Raw genomic sequence first — 23,289 nt, forward strand, 5'->3', positions numbered from 1 at the left:
CATATTGCACTTCTTAAATTGTAGACTCTGTTTCTGAATTGAATGAGCAAATAATAGACTGAAAAAATTAAAGCTCTCAGTCTGGTTGACACAAGCAAAAGGAGCACTGGGCATATCTTCAGAAGTAGTATTGGCATTTTTCATTAGATGGTTTTATATAGATGATATATTACAATTCCTTTCTAATATAATTACATAAAACCTGTTCTTTTTAGCTCTGCAGTATTTCATCTATATACAAACATATATATATATATATATATGACCACAAAAAGAAAGAATTCATCTAGCAATTTATAGGAAAAGAAATTGGTTTTATACACTGCAGTAGATAATAGTAACAATGCCTAGAGCATTCAGGCCATGATTCAGTAAGGCACTTTACTACATGATTTTAATTCATTTACTGAACTGGAGCATTACTGAATGAAATTGTTAACAAAGGCAGAGGTATGTGAGGTGGCAGAAAGACAGGCTGAAGAAAGAACTATTTAATCCCCAGCATCTAGAGGCTCTCGCAGTGAAAGAAATACATGTAAGAATGGTTTATATTTATACATAACATCATGATTTTTCTGTTGGAATAGACCAGTACATCCCCAGTCACATCACTGATGCTGGACTGACTTAGATAATGATCTGGGCAATAAGTTAATTCCTTTTCAATAAATAAAATTAAAGTTGCAAGGTGGCCAAATAAGCAAATGCAATCTGCTTAATAAATCCTGTTGTAGTATATCTTAACTTTCCTGTATTATCTAAGGTTTGAACAAAATGTAATTTATTTTTATCGTAACAGATTTTTCATCTTCATGGGTAAGACCTAGTCATTCTGCACAATTGTTTCTTGTGAAGTACAAGCTATCTTTGTAACTTCAGTATCAGATTCCCTAACTTATTTACTGGGGGAGGTAGGTATATTATCAGGTTTTGCTTCCATATGATTTAATGCAGTGACAACAGTCTCTAAAGAAAATTCAAATACCAGATAGTAGTTTCACAAGACCATTATCTTTTGATTGCAAAACTTTAAAGTATTTCCCAGACCAACTGATGAAGTAAATAATTGCTCATCCTCTATATTATTACTGCCACCCTGGATCTCTGTGGGGGACTAAAGGGAAACAGAATTTTCTTAGGGTGAATTTTATGAACAAAAAGATATTTGTCTAGTGCTTAGCCAGGAAAACTGAATCGCTGAAGGAACTATTTACTCCTAATTTTTCTGCTATTGTTCCAGAGCCTTTATTCCACTCTTTCTTCTTCTTTCCCCCCATTATCTTTCCACAGGTTTCCTTAGAGAAAACAAAGAAACCATTAAAAAAATAGTAGAAGTTCAGGAACAAATTTAAAATTATAAAATGCAATAGACAGTCATAGAAAAGAGTTGGTATAAACCCATATTTAAAACTATCCTACATAAATTATGGATATGACTTGTCATGGGAACTGAGATACAAACTATGCCTATTACTTTACAGTCCAAATGAGTATCCATTGGCATGACAATGTGACAGGACATCAGGCCCCGGATAAAGATTCTCCCTGAGAGCTAATTCACCCTCATTAGCCAGGTCAAGAATGCCAATAGACCCAGCCTAGCTGTATAGCTGATTTAAAGGATGCACACTAAGATGCAAAGGAAGCATGAGAAAAGAAAGAGGAAGTCCAAGGACAGTAGGTCTCAAATGTTTTGGGTTAACACACCGCTGCCAACAGTCAGAATTTCTCAAGGCTCACTATGTACTTCTAACTGCATCTTTAACTGAAATCGCCGTAATGACCCAAGTGTTTGCACAGCATTTACTTTGGCCTTATGGACCATATCTGAAAACTGCAGCCCTAGAAAAAGCTGTGCTCAAACATAAAATGTTTAGTTGAGTTTTTGCTTGTTGTTCTGAAGCTAATCATGAAGAAAATCCTGCCACAGATGAGTGAGCACTGATAACTGTAGGCTCATGTCCTGTTCATGAATATGCTGCGAGCTCTATTAGGGTTTAACAGACATCACTTGATGGACTTTTGCATGGACTTACGGCAATGGTTGGGGTATGTCATGGTTTAACCCCAGCCAGCAGCTAAGCACCACGCAGCCGCTCACTCACTCCCCACCCCCCCCCCCACCCCGCAGTGGGCTGGGGGAGAAAATTGGGAAAAGAAGTAAAACTTGTGGGTTGAGATAAGAATGGTTTAATAGAACAGAAAAGAAGAAACTAATAATGATAATACTAATAAAATGACAACAGCAATAATGAAAGGATTGGAATGTACAAATGATGTGCAGTGCAATTGCTCACCACCCGCCGACAGACACCCAGCTAGTCCCCCGAGCGGCGATTCCCCGCCCCCACTCCCCAGTTCCTATACTGGATGGGACGTCCCACGGTATGGAATACCCTGTTGGCCAGTTTGGGTCAGGTGCCCTGGCTGTGTCCTGTGCCAACTTCTTGTGCCCCTCCAGCTTTCTCGCTGGCTGGGCATGAGAAGCTGAAAAATCCTTGACATTAGTCTAAACACTACTTAGCAACAACTGAAAACATCGGTGTTATCAACATTCTTCTCACACTGAACTCAAAACATAGCACCGTACCAGCTACTAGGAAGACAGTTAACTCTATCCCAGCTGAAACCAGGACAGGGTACATGATAACAGCAACTTAGATGCAACTTGACTCAACTGAGTCAAGTTCACTCAGATCCAGCAACTATTCAGTCAGACACAACTTTGTGCGAACATTGATTCCAGACAATGTAAGGAATGAAATGCAGCTGATAAACTGACCTGAATGTGAGCTGGTCTGTGCAAAGCAAGTTTAAATATCCATTCACTTATGGCACAGTTTACCAGCAAACTAAATAATCTATCCCAAGGTAATGGAAAGGTCACTGTAGTTTCATTCCCATAGTTTTAGTCATCCATCAGTAAATATTGCAGTTGCATGTTCACTGGGAACTGGAGTAAAAGTACTAAATTCAGTATACACAAACTACAGCTCTCAGAGCTACAGAGCTCTCAGTTTTTGTAGGTCAGGATGATCTAGCGGTGTAGAATGGCATGTTGGAATCAGCATTGCTTTAGTAAATGTTCATTCTTTTTTTATGCATGCTTTCTTTTTTTGTCTTAGAAATGAGATGGAAAGATCACAAGAAATTACCTTTGTCATGTTTTACGTAACTTGGTATTTCAAATGAAAGGTAAAGACTTCTAGGAGTTAATTGAGATATTTGATCCAGAACAGATGGGATACCTTGACTACCATGAATTTTTAGACTTGTCTGAAGAAAAACAATCAGTAGTAAGTGTTTACTTTTAATTCTCTAATTATAACTTCTTTTATAATGGCTGTGGCAAAATGCTGGATTGTGTTTTGGTAAAACGTTGTGCTCCGCATACAGTTTTTGTCTAAGTTAGTATGTTCACATTCATTCCAGCAATGGAATAATAATAATCAGCACTTCTAGACTCTTTCTGAAGCATCAATTGGAAAGCAATCTCATGGTTACCGCAGGTTTTTGAAAACTCCAGCAGAATCACTAGCTTACGCATGTGTGTACAGCAGAGGAGGAACAGTAGCAGTACTTCTTAGCTTTCAGTTGTCAGATCTGTTTTGCTGATATTTCGTTGTTTCTTGTTTTATCAATTATTCTTTATAATATACATTGGTTCAAACTATATGCTATATACTACACAGACGTTGCATATTTTCCTGTGTACAGCTTTGACATCTTCTGAATTTGCAGTCATCTTACAATGTTTTCCTTTAGAAGCATTCACCGAAGGTTGAGAGGTTATGTGCTGAAATCCACAGTCAACACTTCCATGCCATATGTCTGTTTCCTTTGACAGAAATAAGTCAATACTTTTTTTGCTTACTGAAGTATTCTAAGAAATAACCTAAGCTGCATTTGCAAATCTACTTCCTAATACTAAGAAGCTGTTCATAATTTTCAGTATCAACTCTCTTTTAGGTTTGCATTAGTATGTCAACTGACTAGCTCCATATTTAGCAATTTTTTAGGTAGTCTGGCTAGAGTTTTTGAGACAAATCAAAGGAGTGCAGTAGTGTCAAGAGAGATACTAGATGCACAAAAAGAAGGTCCCATTGAACACCCCTCAACGGTGTGCATTGCTTTGAAATGCTTGATGTTAGGGGCTGAAACAGGCTGCTTTCCACTCTGATGGCTCCAACAATAGCAACATTTGATGCAGCAGCTCAAGTGTCTTCCAGCTGGTTTTGAGTAGAATAATGGTCTGGCTGAAATTCTGGGGCAAATTTTAGTAGCTGTAAAATTAGCATGCTGGGGAAAATGCAAATGCCAACGGTGCCTACATGCACAACTGATGTGCACACTAAGTGGGATTTACAAATTAAGCTGGTTAGACTCAAATTAGAGATGCACACAGATAACTAGCCATTTTTGTCATTTAAAATAAGCATCCCATATGAAGTAAATGCTAGCATGAGGGAAGGCAGGTAAAGGAAATGTTAAACATCACAGATCATTGTCACCTTAGGATGAAATACCACCAGGGATGACAGTGGCCACACATGACCCTGGTGGCTGTGGTTTCACACTTTGAGAGTGATTCTGCCCTGAGGAGTAGGTCTGTTCTGGACTCTGTGGCTGGGTTTGTACCCAGGTCTTGATGAAAAGCAGCTGCAAGGAAGCCTGAGTGTCTGGAAATCCTTTTGTTTTGTGTCCTGAGTGGTGATGCCACGTCCATCAATGTGGCTCACCCTGTAGAAAAGACAGATTACAGGTTGTACAAATGAAAGAGGACAACTTTTTCAAGAAGTCTCTTCATTTTTATCATTTCTCAGAAAGGGTTTGGTCAGAGGAATCTTAAAAGCAGCAATGGGCAGAACTAGGACCTGGAACCAATCTAGGCCCCCAGCCAGTAAGATAACCCAAGGGGCATCTCCACCTCCTTCTTTTTACCTGAAATTTTGCATAGTACAGTGCTTGGTCAGATCTGCAATTATGCTGAGATTTTCTGTCAGAATGTGCTCCTGTGTTTGTTTCTTCTCAGAACCTTCTGGTTATAATGTACTCAATTTACAAGTGAAAAACTCTTTAACTGCCAGTGCTACAGGCAGATCCTAAAGCAGGTTCAGGAAGCCAGATTTTGTCATTATTTTCACCTGTGCAAGCCCATTGTCTTCAAATTATGCCCTGAGTAAGCTGAGTGCCTCTTGCAATTCATTCAGTCCTAGTGGATTTTGTTTTACAGGACTGAGGGGAGAAACAACAGTAAAAGCTCTGCGTTGTTATCAGTCAGTAGTCATGCTTCTTCAGTCACTTAAAGAAGGAGATCTATGAAGTGAGGTTTACGCTTTCTTGCAGTCACTTTTCAGTCAGTTTTCAGAACAAACATTTTCAAGGGTAAATTTGGGGCATGATGTTGCATCATGCTTTGAAATTAGTACACTAATATTGTTTTAGTTGAACAGAACTTTGTTTTAAATTAGATGGTTCACGAATAGCTTAGTGGAACAAACCAAATAAAGAAGCCTGCTCTTGTTCTAGCTTGTAATGCTGTAAGTGATAACACAGTTCATTCTGAGTTAAGCATTGGTCTTCCAACATTAGATTTTTCATTTTAGTACATTTTTTTCATGTGGTAACGCTATCATAGCTTAACCTCAGGGACGCTTTTTTTTCTTTCCTGCATTATTAATTAATTTGATTGTTAGGTGGAGGAGATCCATTCAGGTAAAATCACAGAAAATTGGGAAGATTTTTGTAAGGCTTTGCAGTCCTATCATCCTAAGTGTACTGGCATTATTAACACAAGTCATCTAAGAAAGTCCTACAGTTGTGTTGTCCCTCTTTGTCAGATCAACAATTTATGAAGTAAGTTGATGATGTGTGAGTTGTAACAGATTTAATGGAATTTCTTTTCTTACCATATATTTCCTCCTGTTTTTTAATATGACAGCTATAGCTGGAGGCATTAAGTATTTTGGTTTGCCTTAAGCATATAGAAGAGAAAAGGTCGGAGGAAGAGATGCCCCATTCCTCATGTGATCAGCTTGTAAATCCCTCATTTATTTTCATAACAATTCCATGTTGGAAACTCTCAAGAGTTTGACATTATTTCAGCATTTCAAAGATGAGACAAGCCTTTTCTACAAAGGAACAACTGATGTGCTGGAGATCCAAGACGTTATCAAACATTATTTAGTATTTTCAAATACAATGTAATACAAATTTAATTAAATTAATGTTATGTCTTTCCTCAGTAGACTATTGTTGTAAAGAACAAGGAATTGAAATTCAATATTGTCAGCAAGAAATCTCATTTTCAATGTGAGCAGGCTCCCCAAAGTGAGGAGTCAAAAAAGCTAGAAGCATGGGGAGCATGGGGTCAAAATATCTATGTCCAAAGAAGAGGGAATTGTATTAAGCATTTTACTGCCATAACATTTCAGTCAGGTTATAATTGGGTCTAATCTGCTCTCTCAGGAGCTCTAGTTTTCTCTGCTTACAGCTAGTGACTTTCAGAAACGTGTGGAACTCTTTCCTACCTTTGAAAACATAATAGGAAAATCAAAGAAATCAGTTCCAGTCTCACCCTTACAACCCAGTGTCCGGCTGATCATTGTGTGTTAGGAGCAAACACAACAGCATCAATAGGAAATGGCTTTTGGAAAATAATCTTTGATCTTGAAATATGAATGAGCATGAGCATGATCAGTAAAACCAATTCTACTGTATGCATTTTCCTTTCTATAAATGTCTTGGAGAAAACTTCAGGTGCTGTGCATTGGGTTCATAAAAGTCATGTTCCCAGCACTGTGTTATAACTATATGCTTTCATCATGTGTCAGTTTTATAGCTCTGTGTTTTGTAGTATATAATCAGTGGTTATTGATCATGAACAAGTAATTATCCTTTGAATTACCTGGGACTCAGCAGTTATACAATTTTCTAAATAATGTTTCTACCATTACTTGTGTCAATGAGAGATCTGTACTATAAGAAAAGTCAGGAATTACAGCCACTTTGAATTGGAAAGTGGTCTTTACTTGAAATTCTAAACATTCCCTATAAGAAAATAATACAGAGTAAAGCAATGAGAGGCAAATAGTTAAGGTTTCATTCATTCATCATTGTGGTCAATGGCTGTTTTGCTTTTGTTTTAAAAGGATGCAAGTTAAGCCTTGTGAGATCAGTCTAGCGAAATGCTGAACACTGAGGTTGTGCTCTAGCAAAGCACAGGAAGAAGTGGGTATAATACTTTTAGGATTTCTGTTACGGTGAATATTGAGCACATTTGTGTATTTGCTTTATTGAACTGTGGCACTGTTGAAACATGCAGATATCTGTGTTTAGCAAAAGTGAGATAGATGGGATGAGTTTGGAATCTTTTTATAGAAATAGCATTATACATCTAAAAGATAAGGTTTGGATTCCATTGTCAAAGACATTCAGGGACATATAGTCTTGCATTGGCCATGTCCACTCCATGAAAAGAGGGTCTTAGTCACACCATATTATTAATTCTTCTGTAGTAAACATTTCTAAAGGTACTGTTCTTAGCAGTATCATTAATCAGGGTCATGTTCTAGAGAGCTGATGCCCACACTGGAGAAGAAATGTAATTCTTATAATAAGATGAAGAGAGAATTTATACTTAAGAATGCAATAGATGGCCTACTTGATTGGAGAAGTATTTGGTTTTATGATAAAGGAGTAATAATATAGCTCATTAAGTTAGAATGGCTTGTCCACAGCTGAGCAGATATTTGGAAAAATCTCCTTTGTTGTAATCTACTTTTAGAGTTGCCATTCTATGATTTAGCCTGACTCCTTAAAAATATGTTTTGACTCACATCTTTTTACCAATCTGTATTTCTTTGTTTCAAATGTGGCATAAATTTTTATGTTAAATCTTATTTAAGACAATCCTAGGAAAATGTTGTGGATTATGCAGAGAAACAGTGGATGGCACTGTTCATTCGCCGCTCTAAAGTCATACGAAATGCCAGGTTTTAAAAGCTGTATTTTAAAATAATAAGCAAAAAAAAAAAAGTAATTGACTCCTCTAAATGCATACACACTGGGCTTAAGACTATCACATCTGTGCTGGGAATGTCATAACCAGATTGGGGATTTAGCACGGGTGCTTTAAGGGATGCAGGGTTTTTGAGTAAAAGGTGATGAAGTGACTGAATTACATTCTGAATTCCAGTGGTTCAGCTACATCAGTCTTATTTATTTGAAATGATACTTCTGCTTTGGGGGGCTTCTACTATAATTGGACTTTTGCATTGATGTGACTCATCCTGAGGCACTTGAGGACAATACTGCTATCGCTGCAGCAGAATAGCTGGCATGCTTGTCCCAGATGGCTTCCTGTGAGATGACATTCAGACTGGGGAAAAGAAGGAACAATTTTTAAGGGCATTTGGAAGCCTTTTATGGATTACACTCACAAAGCAGATGTTGCTCTGTAGTGTTCACAGCCATTTTCTGTGTGAAGGCTACACTTGTTTTAGCTGAGCAGAGCTTCACAAATACTAGAAAATGGAGACTCTTTCTCCTCCCTCTCACCCCCCTGACACTTTCTCCTCTGCAGTGTATATGGTTTGGATTGGATTTCTCAAAAGAATTGAAAGCTTTGATTTCTTTTTCTTTCTTTCTTTCTTCTTTTTTTTTTTTTTTTTTTTTTTTCCCAGAAGGAAGGCATTGAAGCACTTGATATCTTAAGTTACAAGTGTTTTTTGCCACAGGTATTTTTTTAGTGTCATTCTAAATAGAACGGTTACTTGGGTTAAGTGGAGTGCAGAGAATGCCATGCGTCCCCAACACAAGGACAGGAGCCTTCTGCTTTCACCCAGGAATGCCCCAAAGCTTTATGAACATGAATGAAGTCCTGGAAGGCTGAGCAGCTCAGTGAAGCAGCGACACAGTGATGACAAGGGCTCTGATTCATGAGCTCTGCTAATTTATACAGCAGTGATTTAAGAGGGTAATTTAACAGGCCCAGGGAACTACCAGCTTGACCTCTTTGCTGGAAGTTACCCTCAGAATAACAGAAGGGGCTGAACAAACAGTGTGTCTGCTCCTGGGCTGCTAAGGTTCACATCCAGGAGTATTAACTTAGGCTGCTAGTGATTTCATGTTATATTCATATGCCAGGCAGCAAGTTAAGGTAAACAAGGGCTTTTGTTCATGATTTCTGACAGATTTAGTTGTGCTGTGACTGCGATCTTAGCTCCCTCTTCCACTAAAGCAGCTGAATTTGACAGGTCAGTGTTGAGTGGGCCAAGTAGCTTCCAAGTGTCCACCGTATAATTCAAGCACTAATTACGCAGGGTATTCATAAAGGGTGACTGTAGGTAGGGGAGGCTTGTGTCCTTAGGCACCTTCTAGAGTCAATGGAGCTCTTCCAGGTAACGATACAGTGTTTAAGTTAGGTTCCTGCTTTCTCTGTAGGCCACAGAAGGAGCCTGAGAAGGCTAGTTTCCAGTGCCTAAGGATAGCCTTCTGAATAATGCCCTTAGCTGTATATGGAAAGGAAATGTGTTACTTTGATCGTCTTTGCCTTAAGACATTTGTATTATGCATTGTTCTCAACCTCCCAAATTATTTTAAGATCTTATTTTATCCAGGTTATGCTATAAATACAAGGATAACTCTTCTGATGGAATCTTTTACAAGATGCTTTTGGATAACTTAAAAGTTGCTGTTCTTTCTGGTGACTTAAATGGTATCAGCTCACATATATCAAAGGAAAAAACAACAAAGAGAAGAAAAAAGGCAAACAGGGATTTCAAAAAGGTACTGTTATTACAGACAATTTTCTATTTAATGTAAAGAAAAAATATGTATAGAAAGGAGACTTTCAGATAAACTGAGGATATATGCTGTTTTTCTAATGGTAAGTACTGTCCTGGGCTGATCTCTCTTTTCGCAGAGATATATTCAAAATTGTGCAACGCTCAAAGCATTGCATCAGGAGAGCAAACACACATGTATCATTCATCAAAGGTCCTAGGATTCAGGTAAAAATGGTTGACCTCACTTTACAGGGTCCACAAGGATTATAGCTCACTGCATCACTCAAAAATTGGGGGGTTGCCCTCTAGATAACGTCTGAAGAGTAAGCCTATGATCCTCTGCAGAATCAGTGCGGCTCATTATTCAGGAACTGGATTTGAACATTCTCAGCAGATCAGGAACTCTGGTACATCTGATGGCTGTGACTACTGCAGGCCACAGCTACAGCCTCCGACTGAACCAGCATCATTGATATTGGCATCCAGGTTAGAAAGACGTATGACCTATTGAGTCTCCTCACTTTTTACTGTCAAATACATGTAAATGCCTGTATAATCTGGGGTGGAAACAACAAACTTTCCCTTGTAATGGGATGAGCTCTCCTTAAAAATATTTTTTTTATTATATTTGCATGATAATCTACATGTACAGTCAGACCCAGGACACATGTATTTCATTTCACTTGAATCCAGATAATGTTTTACTCTAATATGTCCATGGAGGCATGCTCACTGCCTATCTTCCCTCATTTTTAGGCTGGTATTCCATAAAACGGAATGCCCTATGCAAAGCTCATGTTTCTGTCAACAGCTCTCAATACAGGAGTATGCCCTGTCTTGCGCCAGATTCTCCTCAGACTTCTTTGTTTCCTTTTCAACGATCTGACTTTTTTGTGTTTCTTAGGTCCCCATTTGAATCCCCTTCAGAGCAGCTCTAGGGATTGCCTTGTCTGTGTATTCACACATGGGAACTGGCGGCTTATTCCTATGGCTCAAAAAGCCCATTTCTGTTGTCTCTGTTCTGTTGTCTCAGAGCCTTGCCTCGGGATCTCCACACACTTTTCAAAGGAGGCCGAATGTTGCAGGGACACCAAACACAGGTATAAATGCTGGCCTCTCAGCCCTGACCCTGAATACCAATTCCAGTGCCGCTCTTAATGCAGCCTTCAGCAGTGCTCTCGCAAAATGGTTTGTAGGCCCACCCAGACCTTCACGTTTCTGTCATGAACACAGAAATCAGCAGTGGATATTTGGCATTTGAATTGGCAATATGAGGATTGGAATGCCAGCTGAAGGGCCCTGCCGAAGGACAACTTGCGCTCACCAGAATTCACTATCGCTCCTTGCCAAGCTCTGCTGTAGAAAGACAAAGCAGAGGAGGAGCATGTTATCCACCTTCCGAAGGCCCCTCAGGCACCGGGACATCCTTCTGTCTCTCCTAGCGAGGTCTTGGGAAGATACAAGCCTTCTGGATATTTTTAAAAAGACCACAATCTCCTTTACCTTCTTGCCAAGGTGGCTGTGAGGTATGAGACCTTTGAACTCCTTCACTCAGTGTGCTCAGCCACTAGCCATTGGGTGGATGTCAACTGTTTGGAAGTGTTAACCTGACTACCTGCCAGCCGTTCGTGTGAGACAAGGTCTCAGGCACTTGGCTTGAGTCATTTTACTGTCAGGCCAGCACAGAAGTGAGTCAATCCCTTGTGCAGAAAGCTAGGACTGTGCTGCTAACGTACCAAGTCTGACCTTTTATTTATGACGTTGACCAGAACTGTTGCTTTACACATACTGACAAGTTTAAAACAGAACCTTTGGATGTTCAGTTCCTGAATTGGTCAGTGTCTTGGAGCTATGTCAGATGAGTTGCTCCTTCTGTAAGTATAAGCAGTGGTTCACATCTTCCCTTCAGTTCCTCTTGCCCCAGTGATGTTCTGGGGTGGCCAAGTCAATTCTGGTACTAACACCTTTAAGCCTCCTAGCCTGGAGTTGAAGGCTTCTGTCCCTCCTCCCGAAATTGCTAAAATGAAACTTCAGTATCCTTATGAATCTTAACATTATCTCTTTCCTTGTTATATAAGGGGTGCTGTGTGGCTCTCATTTGCAAATTATGTCTGCTCCTCTCTTTAGCGAGAATTTGTGATGAGTAATGGAAAAGAAATATTACCTGAAGTCTCTAGGAAAGCAAGTCTGGCCTCTTTCTTACCAAAGTGGTGATTTTGGACCAATGGTCTGCAACAGGTGGGATCTTGATATTTCCACATCTTTCCACCTGTAAGGTCTTCAGCAGGTTGGGGTGGTTAAGGTGTCCCTACCTGTGAAAGATCCTGTTCCACAATGGCCTTCATCTTAATCCTCAGGACTTTTAGTGGACTGTGTCTGTCTCTGAAATTTTCCTAATTTGCTTTTGTGAGACACTAGGAAATATCTAAGATCTTATGGTTGGCTCCTTCTATGTAAAGGTTTATGGGAACAGAGTGTTCCTGCAGATGCATTCCAAGATTGTCCCCAAAGCAGAATATGAGCTGTACTTCAATCGAGAAATCAACCTGTTTGTCTTCTGCAAGCTGAGTTTGTCCCTCCTGTTCTTGAGGTCAAAAGAGCTTTCTTTTTGTATTGGTAAGAACTGATCTTTCAGGGATTCCCCAAGGTTATTTTTACTGAGCTCCAATGCCATTGCTACTGATAGACTGTCAAAGCAGAGAGCTGGCAAGATAAAAAAAATGCAGATGACTCACCAACATGGAATACAGTTCTGTCAATAGGACACAGTATGCTAAACTCAAGATAAATCAGTGGCCTCACTAATAAATATCTCTGTCCTTAACTTCTGCTGAGCCACCATCTGGAGCTTTACCCATACCTTCAGCAAGCATTCTGGCACCCAGAACTGATGTGTTAGAGTAGACGGTTAGGTTAGGTTTGTCAGGCCTGAATGAAGAACTTTGAGACCCAGCCCCAGTGAGATGGGAACGTGCAGGGAGTAGGGTTTGGTGTCTCACACAGTTGGTAAATGTACTTGTGGCTTATTACTTGAAGGTGGAAAAAGAACATACTTCTCACTAAGTACTTCACACTGGCAGCTGGGCAAGAGAGAGTGCGTGGCTAGCCCAGAGAAGCACATATGCTGATTGCTTGGCTAGCTGCTAACAAATGGAAAAGATAATGTCCCTGCCTTCCCAACTAGGAGAATGGAGAGTCTCTCTCCTTTTCATGACTGTCAATTTCACAAAACTTGTAACTGCTGCATCTGAAGACTCCTATCCCTCTCAAGTTTGACTGAAATTGGTAGATGGACTCGAAATTTAGGGGAAGGGCTGACAGATGTGGATGAAAAGGCTGATTGCATTATTCTTATTTCCCTAGGAAACCAAGGTAAAAGTGGTGCTGGTTAGAGGGGAGTATAATTTAAAATATAAGCTTGCCTGAAATCAGGGTAGATCTCAAGGATCCCTAGTGGCTCTTGTGTCTCTTAACAGGCTTTGAACTCTTTGTGACTGTGTAATTACTGCCTGAAAGCAGGAATAGATTTCTTAGAAATATGTCAGTAACTCTCCAGTTCTTCTCCTTCCCTCTTTTTAAAGCTAGGTAGTGTGTTTGCTTTTCTGCATAAATTTGGGAGACAATTTTAGCCAGTTCTTTAAGAACCTATATGAATACATAGCAATATTCTGTAATTTGTTCTTTCTTTATTTGTTATTAGTATTCACTGTTCAAGCAGCCTGCTTATATTTGACTCTTTATTGAAGACCAATACAAAAAGAGGCTTTAAGTGCTTCATCCCCTTAATGCAATCTGCTGGTAGTTTCCTTTCTCTGTTGAATAGAAAGCCAAATATTTTCTTGATCCCTCTTACATTACTGAAGCATTTATAGAGTGAGTTCTCATTACTCTTGATATTTTTATATTGAATCTCACATTGTGTTGTGGCCTTTCAGATTTTGGTCGTATGTACTCATATTTCTCTCTTATACTGTGATGGCATGTTTCACTGATGCACTGCCAGCTCTCCTTAAATTATTTTCCCTTTAGACCCATTTCTCTTGAGACTTTAGTTCCTTGAGAAGGTAGAAATCTACTTTTTTTCATTATTCTCCCACCTTCCTTTTACAAGTGTCATAAACTCTGTCATTCCATCATCATTCCTGCCTAGGCTGTATTTCACCTTTTCAAGCAGTTTCTCTGTGTTAATTAGGATGAAATTCAGAAAGACTTTACCTTCACTAGATTTTGCAGCATCAACAGGATGTCACTGACACATTCTGGTAATCTGCTGGGCAACCTGTGTTCTGCTGTAATCATTTCCCAAGCAATTACAACCAGCTCTTTTGCCCCGGCTGATTCTGCCTCTTTTTTTCTTTGTCTCAGAAAAAAAATCTTCAAATCTCCAAGAGCTTCAAATCAAGTCCTATTTTCCCTGTTTTTTCCTGTTGGTGATGTATTGCAGTCATCCTACCATTGTAGCACTCATAATATCATAGGTTTTTATCATTAGAACTCTAAATAAGGTTTAATTTACTGAACTGTAAGATTGCAGGATCTTCCAAGAACCATAAGGACTTCTAGGTCCCCTTCGTCATGCCACGTTTCTTACATTCATGTACTGACAACCAGCATGCTTGATCCCTTCTGTCTGGTTTTGCCTCTTCTATGACTTTGTAATGTATAACCCTAATCCAAGTAGTTTTAGGTCATCATCTAAGAGGCTGTGGTTAATACCGTCCTGTGAGGTTTTATGCCAGCTCCTTTCTTCAATCTAGTCTAAGGCTTCCCTACTAGGTTATAAAGGTAGTAGATAAAGAGACCTTTTTGTGAATAAGCCCCTGACAGGGAAGGTGGTCGTTTAGATGACATCCTGCAAGTAATCATTCATTTACTTCCAGGACACATCCAGCCTTTGCCCCAGTCTTGAACTTAAGGAGGAAGGGCATAAAGAACATTTGAATTTACCTTCATCACTGGTCCTGTAATTACTTTTTCATTTTCTCAGGGTCATTCATGGCAAGGCCTATGTTGATAGGCAGGAGAATACAATAATCAGTGGGATGGGGCAGGTAAAGTTGGTAATGTTTTGGCAACCTCTTGCATTCAGGCAAGATAACAGATATCTCAGAAGACCGGGTGCCTTCAGCAAATGAGTCCATCTGAGATCCTGAGGAGGGAGTCAGCAGTCACTGTCATCTTTTGATCCCTTTTGGGAGGCTTAGAGTTAATCTTCTGTGTGCTGCTCAGATCAAAGTAAAACTCTTTTCATTAGCATATTTTTAGAATAAGAGTTAAAATGTTAAGATTATCTTCAAGTTTAGGGAATACTATAAAACACACTTAATAAATCTATAAAATAAGACTGGTGAATATTTCTGCATTTTGCTTATATGGAAATACATGCTCTAAAATTTATCAAAAATAATTGTTATACCTTTCCTTTTCATGGGTTACAGTAAATCCATAACAGATGTAAAATAAGTACAAGTGGGACACATTACATACCCTTTAATTTAATTTCTTTTCTGTCTTTAAAAGTTATTAAATATTTAATTGTTATTTATTTTAATGGCTTATTGATGAAGGTTGTGGTATTTCAGGAAGAAGAGTATATAGTCCATATCTATGGACTTTCTTATAGGGCCTGAGAAAGAAAGGTATCCTGGCCACCCCTCCAAAGGGAAAAAGCATGAATGTGATTTACTTGGTATCCTGGAAGAGAGAAAACATCATAAGAGATATTTTTTCCTTTTAAAATCAATGGAAAGACTTTCATTAACTTCTTTCATGTTAGCTTAGCCATCTCATGTTAACTGAGGAGGTATTAAAGGGTAAAGGTGGGTCTGTAGGTGATGTAGAAACTTGGGCTGATTAGAAACTAAGCCTGTGATTTGGAGGTTTAGGATCTCCATTTGCAAAAGAAATACTTCAGAGCAGTATCAGTCAGTTTTTGGTTTGGTTTTTTTGTGTTGGTTTTGGTTTTTGAGTTTTTTTTTTTCTGTAAAGCAAGCTATACATAAGAAATGTTTGCACAATACAGGCCTTGGAATCAACGTGTGCTCTAACTTGATCAACCTATCATTTTGGTTTGCATCAAAGGAGCTTCTTCCGTGTCTATGTCTTGTTGTCATTAAAGCAGTCTTGTTCATTATTGCTGAATCAAATGTTTGAAACTACAAAAAATAAGTGACTTGCCTTCATGCACAATCTTTCAATTTTAGAATCAAGCAGATTGAAGATCAAGCGAACAAATACGCCCAGAATAGAACTGTTGATGAAGTAATTAAAAGGCTGAAGGACAGAGTGATACAACAGGCAGCAGCTATCAAAGACAGCTTTTTTTGCCTACAACAAATAATCACATGGGAAAATTAATAAAGCTCGCTTGTGGCAGGTAGGAAAAATGTTAGCTATTTTTCTCTATCCTGTACTTTTCCCAGAAAGATACTTATTGTCTTAGCAATGTGCCTGCTCACACAGCTAGAGTTAAATCCTCCAGCACTGTTTCAGTTACTGATGAGCTAAACAGGTCTCATGCAGGTTATTGTATGAGAAGGAATCTCAACTTGTCTTTAAAGACATAAAATTGTTATCCTGTTGCAGTATTACACCTTGAAATCTTCAACTGCTCCCAGCTGTCAAAAAGAACATGTATGAATTGGGACTGGCAAGACACAGTTGGGACTTGGAGGTCAAATGTCAACCAACAACACACCTCTTATGAGAAGTGAGTGGGCATACCTTAAAGAATCACCTAAGCCTTAATTCCGAGTCCTTAAGCCCTCTTTGCAACTCCACAGTGGTAGCTGGTAGGAACTGGATATAGGTAGGTGAAGAGTAAGATTCTTAACAGATACAGCATGACGCTACAGGGACAATGAACTAAGCTAATTTTATACCATCTTTCAGATTTCTGAGCCTCAGCTTCCTCTGAACCACTCATGGACTGCAAGTGTGGCTTGTAATCACAGTGGGACTTGGGGGGGCACCCCTGGGGTCTCTGGCTCTCTTCCTTGCTCACTCTTGATCCGCTTTCAAAGGAGCCTACGGTGACTGTGTCAGGGAAATCTCCTCTGGATGTCTAGTAGTATTTCAGGGCAGAGACTGGTCCCCAACAGGAGAGAAGAACCTTTCTGTAGCTCTCCTTTGAATTCAGTGGATTTGATCATGTTGTAAATTTCCAATGTAATTATTTGATGTTGGGTGGCTTTTGATACTGGGTTAGGTGATTTGGGTACAGCATCTCTGCACTGAGAGGATCTACACTAATACGAATGTATTGAAATTGTATAGTTTTTACTTGCCAAGACTTCCAATTGAGTTTTGTAGGTGTCTTTTTTGAGGTAGGGTTTTCTGTGGTGTTCCCAGGCCCCATCGCAGCCTTGACGGCTTATCTGACTGCATGTTGTGCTTTGGACAGACTTATGAGGTCATGGATTTGGGATTGTAGCTGCGATGCTAATGGCACCCACCTGTACATTTCTTTTGTTTCGTATTTCAAAGCAAAATGCTTTGCTGAAAGTTGAGACTGGGCAGGAAAAGAGACATGGTTGCAGTAATATTTCTGTAGCCTACCTAGGTTTAAGCAGGAGCTGCTGCTGAGTAGTGTTATGACAGTAATGCATGCTCTGCCCTTTGCCTGGGCACTAAGGTGAGGTGAGAGTCAGGAAGGGTCAAGCCAGAGCTGTACCTTTGAAAATGGCCTGCATAGCCCCTTGAGAAAGTTTATCCCAATCTGGTTTTGCTCTGGTTCAGTAATAAACATCATCTTGCCATCCGTATACCGTGGACTGTACATGTTTTTGCCAGCTGCTCTTGCGGGGCCAAATGTACTGACTGTGAGGGGGTGACAAGCTGTTGCCTTCCTTTCTCCTCTTCTCAGCACAGACTCATGAGGTATGTGCTCCACGTCATATGACGGGACGAAGGCTGTTACTATAGAGCCTTCCCCTGCAAACACTGTAGCTGCATTCAGCCGCACATCTTCTTACCCTCAGGTGGATATCTTGCTGCAATTGCGTGTAGGCAGTGAAATTGCTTTGAAATGAAGGGGTGGGAAAGAGGGAGGACAAAACACATAAAACATTTTCCATTTTTCTTAATGTTTTCTTGTTAGTAATACACTTATTAAGAATGTGTTAAGCTGCAACCCTTCCTCCTATGCAGATCCGACATCTGTGGCACATACCTTTGGGACATTGGCTTTGGTTGCTGTGATTTGCACTGCAACGTGATACCTAAGAGGCTTATATGTTGCCTGCAGCTAATGCAGTAGCATGCGTTTTGTCACTGTTAGGCAGAACAAACTCATTCTACCTGCTGCTTTTTCTTCTGTGTTGGCTGGCTGTGTACAACTCACATTTAAGATATTTGTATAGCACCAGAAGCTATTGAACAGTTAGTCTTTGTGATTTCAGCGTTCTTTTATTACACTATGGATGATGCATTTCTCAAGTTTTGGCAATGCACAAAGGATAAAAAATCATCATGTGCCTGCAGCCAGGTATATGCATCACTGCACTGTGATGTTCTTGGACCCTGCAAGCTCAGCAGAGCCCAGCTGGGTGGAATACTGCCCGGGAACTCTGCCCTGCTGCTGCTGCTGCTGATCATTCAAAAGGGGCATGCTTCCCTGCAATAGTCCTGTTCTGCTTTGCCTTGTGCTCAGTGAAATAAGCCTACTCCGGAATGAATGAGGATGAGGGCTCTGTGCAGATAAGGGTGATTAAAAGGGATTCCTCATCAGAACTGGAGTGACAGACTACCTTATGTCTCTGGGAACAGCCTGGACATGTGTGTTTTCAGGTGAAACGCAGACTGAAACTGATTCTCCATCACTTGTGGTCTTCAAAGGTCTCTGCACCTTTTGCAAAAGAAAGGGTTTTTCCACCTCGTTGCCTAGGTAGAATTCCAACTGGGAGTTTTCACATTCTTCCTGCTTTAATTTCCCTGACAATTCTGTCAAGATGTTCATCAATCCCTGCCCTGGGAGCACAGCTGCTTTTCATCCCGGAGCTCATGGAGTTTCAGTGGTAGATAAAGAATATCTAGAAATGGCTGTCTAGCACCATTGTAGGCATTACGGGGAACCTGCCCTGGCCTCCAGCTGCTGCTCCAGAAGGATGTAGGACTCTCTGTATCACATCTGCCAGCTGCATATAGATGTTTTGGATACATTAGGTTATCGCAAATGGTGTAGGCAATATGACATGTCGCAAGCGCATTTAGGTGGGTAGGTTGTGAGGCATTTTGGGGTGCCACTGAAGTTAGTGATCTACAGTGGTACGCTGTTCTTTGACTGGATCCTGACTCTGGAGCTTGGCAGGTGTGCCAACGCCATTGCCCACCTTATTGGCGCATTTGAAACTGCTACTCTGATCTACAGCTTCATCTAGAGTAGCCAGGCAGCGAGTGGCAGCATTGCTTGTCCTCAGAGGTGGAATAGGTTACTCGAACAGTAATAGCATAGTGTGATACTGGTAAACATAAAAGCATACTTGTTTTCTGATTTGTTATTCAAAGCCAAGCCATAGAAGTGGTGCTTTGGGTTTGTGTGGTGGGGTTTTGGTAGCAGGGTAGGGACTGCAGGGGTGTCTCCTGGGAGAAGCTGCTCGAAGGTCCCCCGGCTCGGAGCCGGACCCGCCGCTGGCCCAGGCCGAGCCCCTCAGCGACGGCGGTCGCGCCTCTGGGAGAACAGATTCCAGAGGGGAACGGCCCGTGAGTCGGGGGAGTGGGATGTGAGAGGAACCCCTCTGCGGATACCGAGGTCAGGGAAGGAGGAGGAGCGGGGGAGGACGCGGTGAGGTGGCAGGCTGTCCCCCAGAGCCCATGGAGGGGAGCGGGGGAGCGGATATCCACCTGCAGCCCATGGTGGACCCCACACCGGAGCAGAGGGATGCCCCCCAAAATAGCCATGACTCCATGGGAAAGCCTGAGCTGGAGCAGTCTGTGACTGAAGGACTGCAGCCCGTGGAAGGGACCCACGCTGGAGCAGTTCGTGAAGAACTGCAGTCCATGGGAAGGACCCATGTCAGAGAAGTTTGTGGAGAACTTCTTCCCACGCTGGAGCAGAGGAAGAGTGTGAGGAGTCCTCCCCCTGAGGAGGAAGGAGCGGCAGAGACAAGGTGTGATGAACTGACCCCAACCCCCATTCCCCAGAGGAAGAGAAAATCAAAACTGAGAGTGGAGTTGAGCCCGGGAAGGAGGGAGGGGTGAGGGAAGGTGTTTTAAGATTTGGGTTTACTTCCCATTATCCTGTTTTGATTTGAATGGTAGTAAATGAAATTGATTTTGGTTTTTTTTCCCAGGTTGAGTCTGGTTTTTGCCTGTGACCATGATTGGTAAGTGATCCCTCCCTGTGCTTGTGTTGACCCATGAGCTTTAGATTTTCTCCTCCCCATCCGACCAGGATGAGGGAGGAGTGAGTGAGCGGCTTTGTGGTGCTTTGTTGCCAGCTGGGCTTAATCCACAACAAGTAGGCAAAAGCTGTCTGCCCAACTTGGAAATGGATAAGCTCTGTTTATTTGTATAACATTGTGTTACAGCAGTATTAAGGGAGTGGGCAGAATGCACCTTTATATTCCTCTGAAGGGTAATTGATCTTGGTATGCCCGAATAACCCAAAAATGCAGACATAGAATCACCAGTTAACCTTTGCAGGGTTATACCAACACTGTCGGTGCTCTGTGTTTTTCTTTCTAGCTTACAGCATAAGGACACCTTTTAGCTGCTTGCCTGTGGAGTACCAAAGGTGTGAGGCGGGTTAGTGAAGGGGGATGCCAAACTCCACCACCTTTACCAAAGAGTAGCATAGTACCTCTGTCTTCACTGGCCTGGATCTCCTAGGAACTGGACAAGTAGGCACAGATGCTGCCTTTGCACCTTTGGACTTGGCAAAATTTTAATACAGTTCAAAATCAGGAAGATGGTAACTGAAGCTCTGTCAGGGGTCCTGGGGTAACGTCCACAATTTGCATGTGTGCCTTCACTTTTCTGAAGGATTACAATATGTCCTCCCTGTAAGGCTGTCATCAATCCTCTTCCTTTAAATAAGACTTAGAAACTATGCCTTTTGTAAGCCATTCAGCACAGGACAACGACCTAGTCATACAATTTAATATGACTTAATCTTGCATGCAGTTTTGGTGCAGTTTTATCACTTTTTTTTCTCTAGATGAAAGTGCTAATAGTTGAGACTGTAGTCACCAACATTACTATTGTGACTGATTCTTTCCAGCTTTGATTGGATTTGTGTGGCCAGATTTCCTTATCGCTACTATTAAGTATTTGATCTGATGGTAAATACTTGTTCAACTGAACATAAAATATGCTTGCTTATCCAGAAGCTTTACATTCACAGAAAGGAATGATAATTTGCTAATTATTCTCACTTTTTTAACACTCCTTATGCTGTTCAGCTATTTAATGATTTTTTTCTTTTAATCTGTACAATTAACTGAAATATAATGGCAAGAGTAATCGCTGCAGGAACACTTGGAAAGTCAGGACAGAGCTGTGCAGGATGGTTATAAAGAAATACACCCAAATCAGGAGTTACAAAGCAGCCAAGGAAACGAAAGATTTTAGAGAAAGCCCTCAGCAGCAGCAGGGGCTGCAACTACAACTCTTCAGGGAAACAGGAGGTGGGAAAAGTAGAAGAAAACGAGGGACCTCTCCACAGTCGTCCGCAAGGTAACGTTAAGAGGGGCGCAATGGGAGACTGCTGCCACTCCGGACTGCTGCATCTCTTAGATGCAGAGAGGTAAAGGGTCTGCCAAAAAAAGGAGAAAGGGACACAGGAGGCATGTAGGAAGATCAAAAAGTTCCTTGCCAAAATAGATTGCCTAAAATGGATACCCAAATATGCTTTGAAGAGCAGCAATGCAGAAGGAATGAATCATGCCTTCCACGTCGCTGCGGCTGTATGTGGTTCAGGGGCCTGAATCCATCCTGCAGCATTTCTTGTCCAGGAGGTAGTTGTCACAGGCTTGTGGGGAAAAGTTGTAGCAGCAAATTCTACAAACGACAGTTTTCCTCCAGTCTGCTAAATGAGCTAACATCATTTCTTCTGGCACTTTTTACTTTCCAGGTGAAGTTTAATCTTAGCCTGTCACTCGGAGCTTTTGCTTAAAATGCCAGTCTCAAAAATACAGTCAAATTTTGCTCTCTGTCTCTTTCTGTATAGAATTGAAGTTGTACAAAATAGACCTATATTTAAGTGGCTTACGGTAAATGTAAGGAAGAGAGATCAATTTTCAGAGTAATTTCAAATTGAGCCATAGGATAAAACACCCGGATACTTAGTATTCAAAATGGCATATTAAGCAAGAAAATAGGCCATTATATAACTTATTTTATTTCTCTTCTAACAGGTGTTGGAAGATCATGGCATGCCAATGGATGACAGTCAATTTAATCTACTAACAGAAAAGTTAGGGTTACCAGATGGAGGGTTGAGTTATTTGGATTTTGTGGCAACACTGGCAGGTAAAGGAATTTTAACAGCAATAAAGCATGAAACAAACCTTTCCTGGAAAATCCAGAACTTTTCTCTTTTGAGAAAAAGCTATTGGTCAAATTAGGAAGATATCAGTGATATGATTTTTAGCACGTGGATGACCTTCCTGTCTGTAGTTCTTTGACTCCTGATCCAGCTGAGCTGCTGAGTAGCTAATTCAGGACAAGAGGAAAGCTGGAACATGTGGGCTGTGAACTAACTAAAGGTCCACAGAGAGGTACCGTGGAGTTGTCACTAACAGATTGCAAAAAATAACTGACCGATTGCTCTGCCTTGAGTAGATCCTTGTCCTCAGCATTTGTAACTCTTATTCACAGTCTTGGAATTATCCTAAATTACAGTGGATGATTTTATAGTAGTGATGTCCAGCAACAACTTCTATTCTGTGTAAAAAGACAGAAGACAGTAACTAGTCCTTTCAGGAAAGAAAGATCTGTTAGTAAGCCATTAGTGATGAGTTTCAGTGGCAGTATATACAACTGGAGCTCTGTGGGGTGATCTGGTTATTTATTGGTTTATGGTTTTAATTTAAAGTACTGCTTTTGAACATTAAAGCTCCTAAGGGACATTGCTACTAGAGAATGCTGAAATGTGGTTATCTATAAAGTAATTGATAGTTTTATCAGAGTATCAAGAATCCCAGTGAGAGAGCAAGGTTTACTGTTTGTGCAGATACAGATGTATTGTCCACCCATATAATGAGGATGTGGTCTTCATTGATTTACTGTTGCTGAGGAATGAATACCAGAGGAATATATTTGTAATTTGGGAGCACATTTTGTCACCTCAGCTACTTGCCTTAACCTGACAGTAATTTCACTGATTTCAAGGTACTGTAAGTAAGGGTTTTGATTTTCAGCTCTTAAAAATTCAACTGATGGAATCTGAACTCATTTCTTAGGGTGGAACCCTGAGTGCAGACTAAAGCTAGTAAGTCATTATTAATTTCTCATTTCTTTTATATTTATGCTGTAAGTCTAGATTTTGTGGGTAAAATTCTGA

General features: G+C 40.6%; 1 protein-coding gene across 1 annotated transcript in view; it reads left to right on the forward strand.

The window, feature by feature from the left end:
• Nucleotides 1-23,289, forward strand: part of EFCAB6 (EF-hand calcium binding domain 6) — a 113,289-nt gene that overhangs the window by 43,054 nt on the left and 46,946 nt on the right. Inside the window, 6 exon segments of the mRNA XM_030041432.1 lie at nucleotides 3,210-3,296; nucleotides 12,248-12,336; nucleotides 15,992-16,106; nucleotides 16,108-16,164; nucleotides 22,142-22,256; nucleotides 23,189-23,217. Coding sequence (XP_029897292.1) covers nucleotides 3,210-3,296; nucleotides 12,248-12,336; nucleotides 15,992-16,106; nucleotides 16,108-16,164; nucleotides 22,142-22,256; nucleotides 23,189-23,217 — 492 coding nt within the window.

Source organism: Aquila chrysaetos, chromosome 17 (assembly GCF_900496995.4).
Source record: "Aquila chrysaetos chrysaetos chromosome 17, bAquChr1.4, whole genome shotgun sequence".
Classification (NCBI taxonomy): domain Eukaryota; kingdom Metazoa; phylum Chordata; class Aves; order Accipitriformes; family Accipitridae; genus Aquila; species Aquila chrysaetos.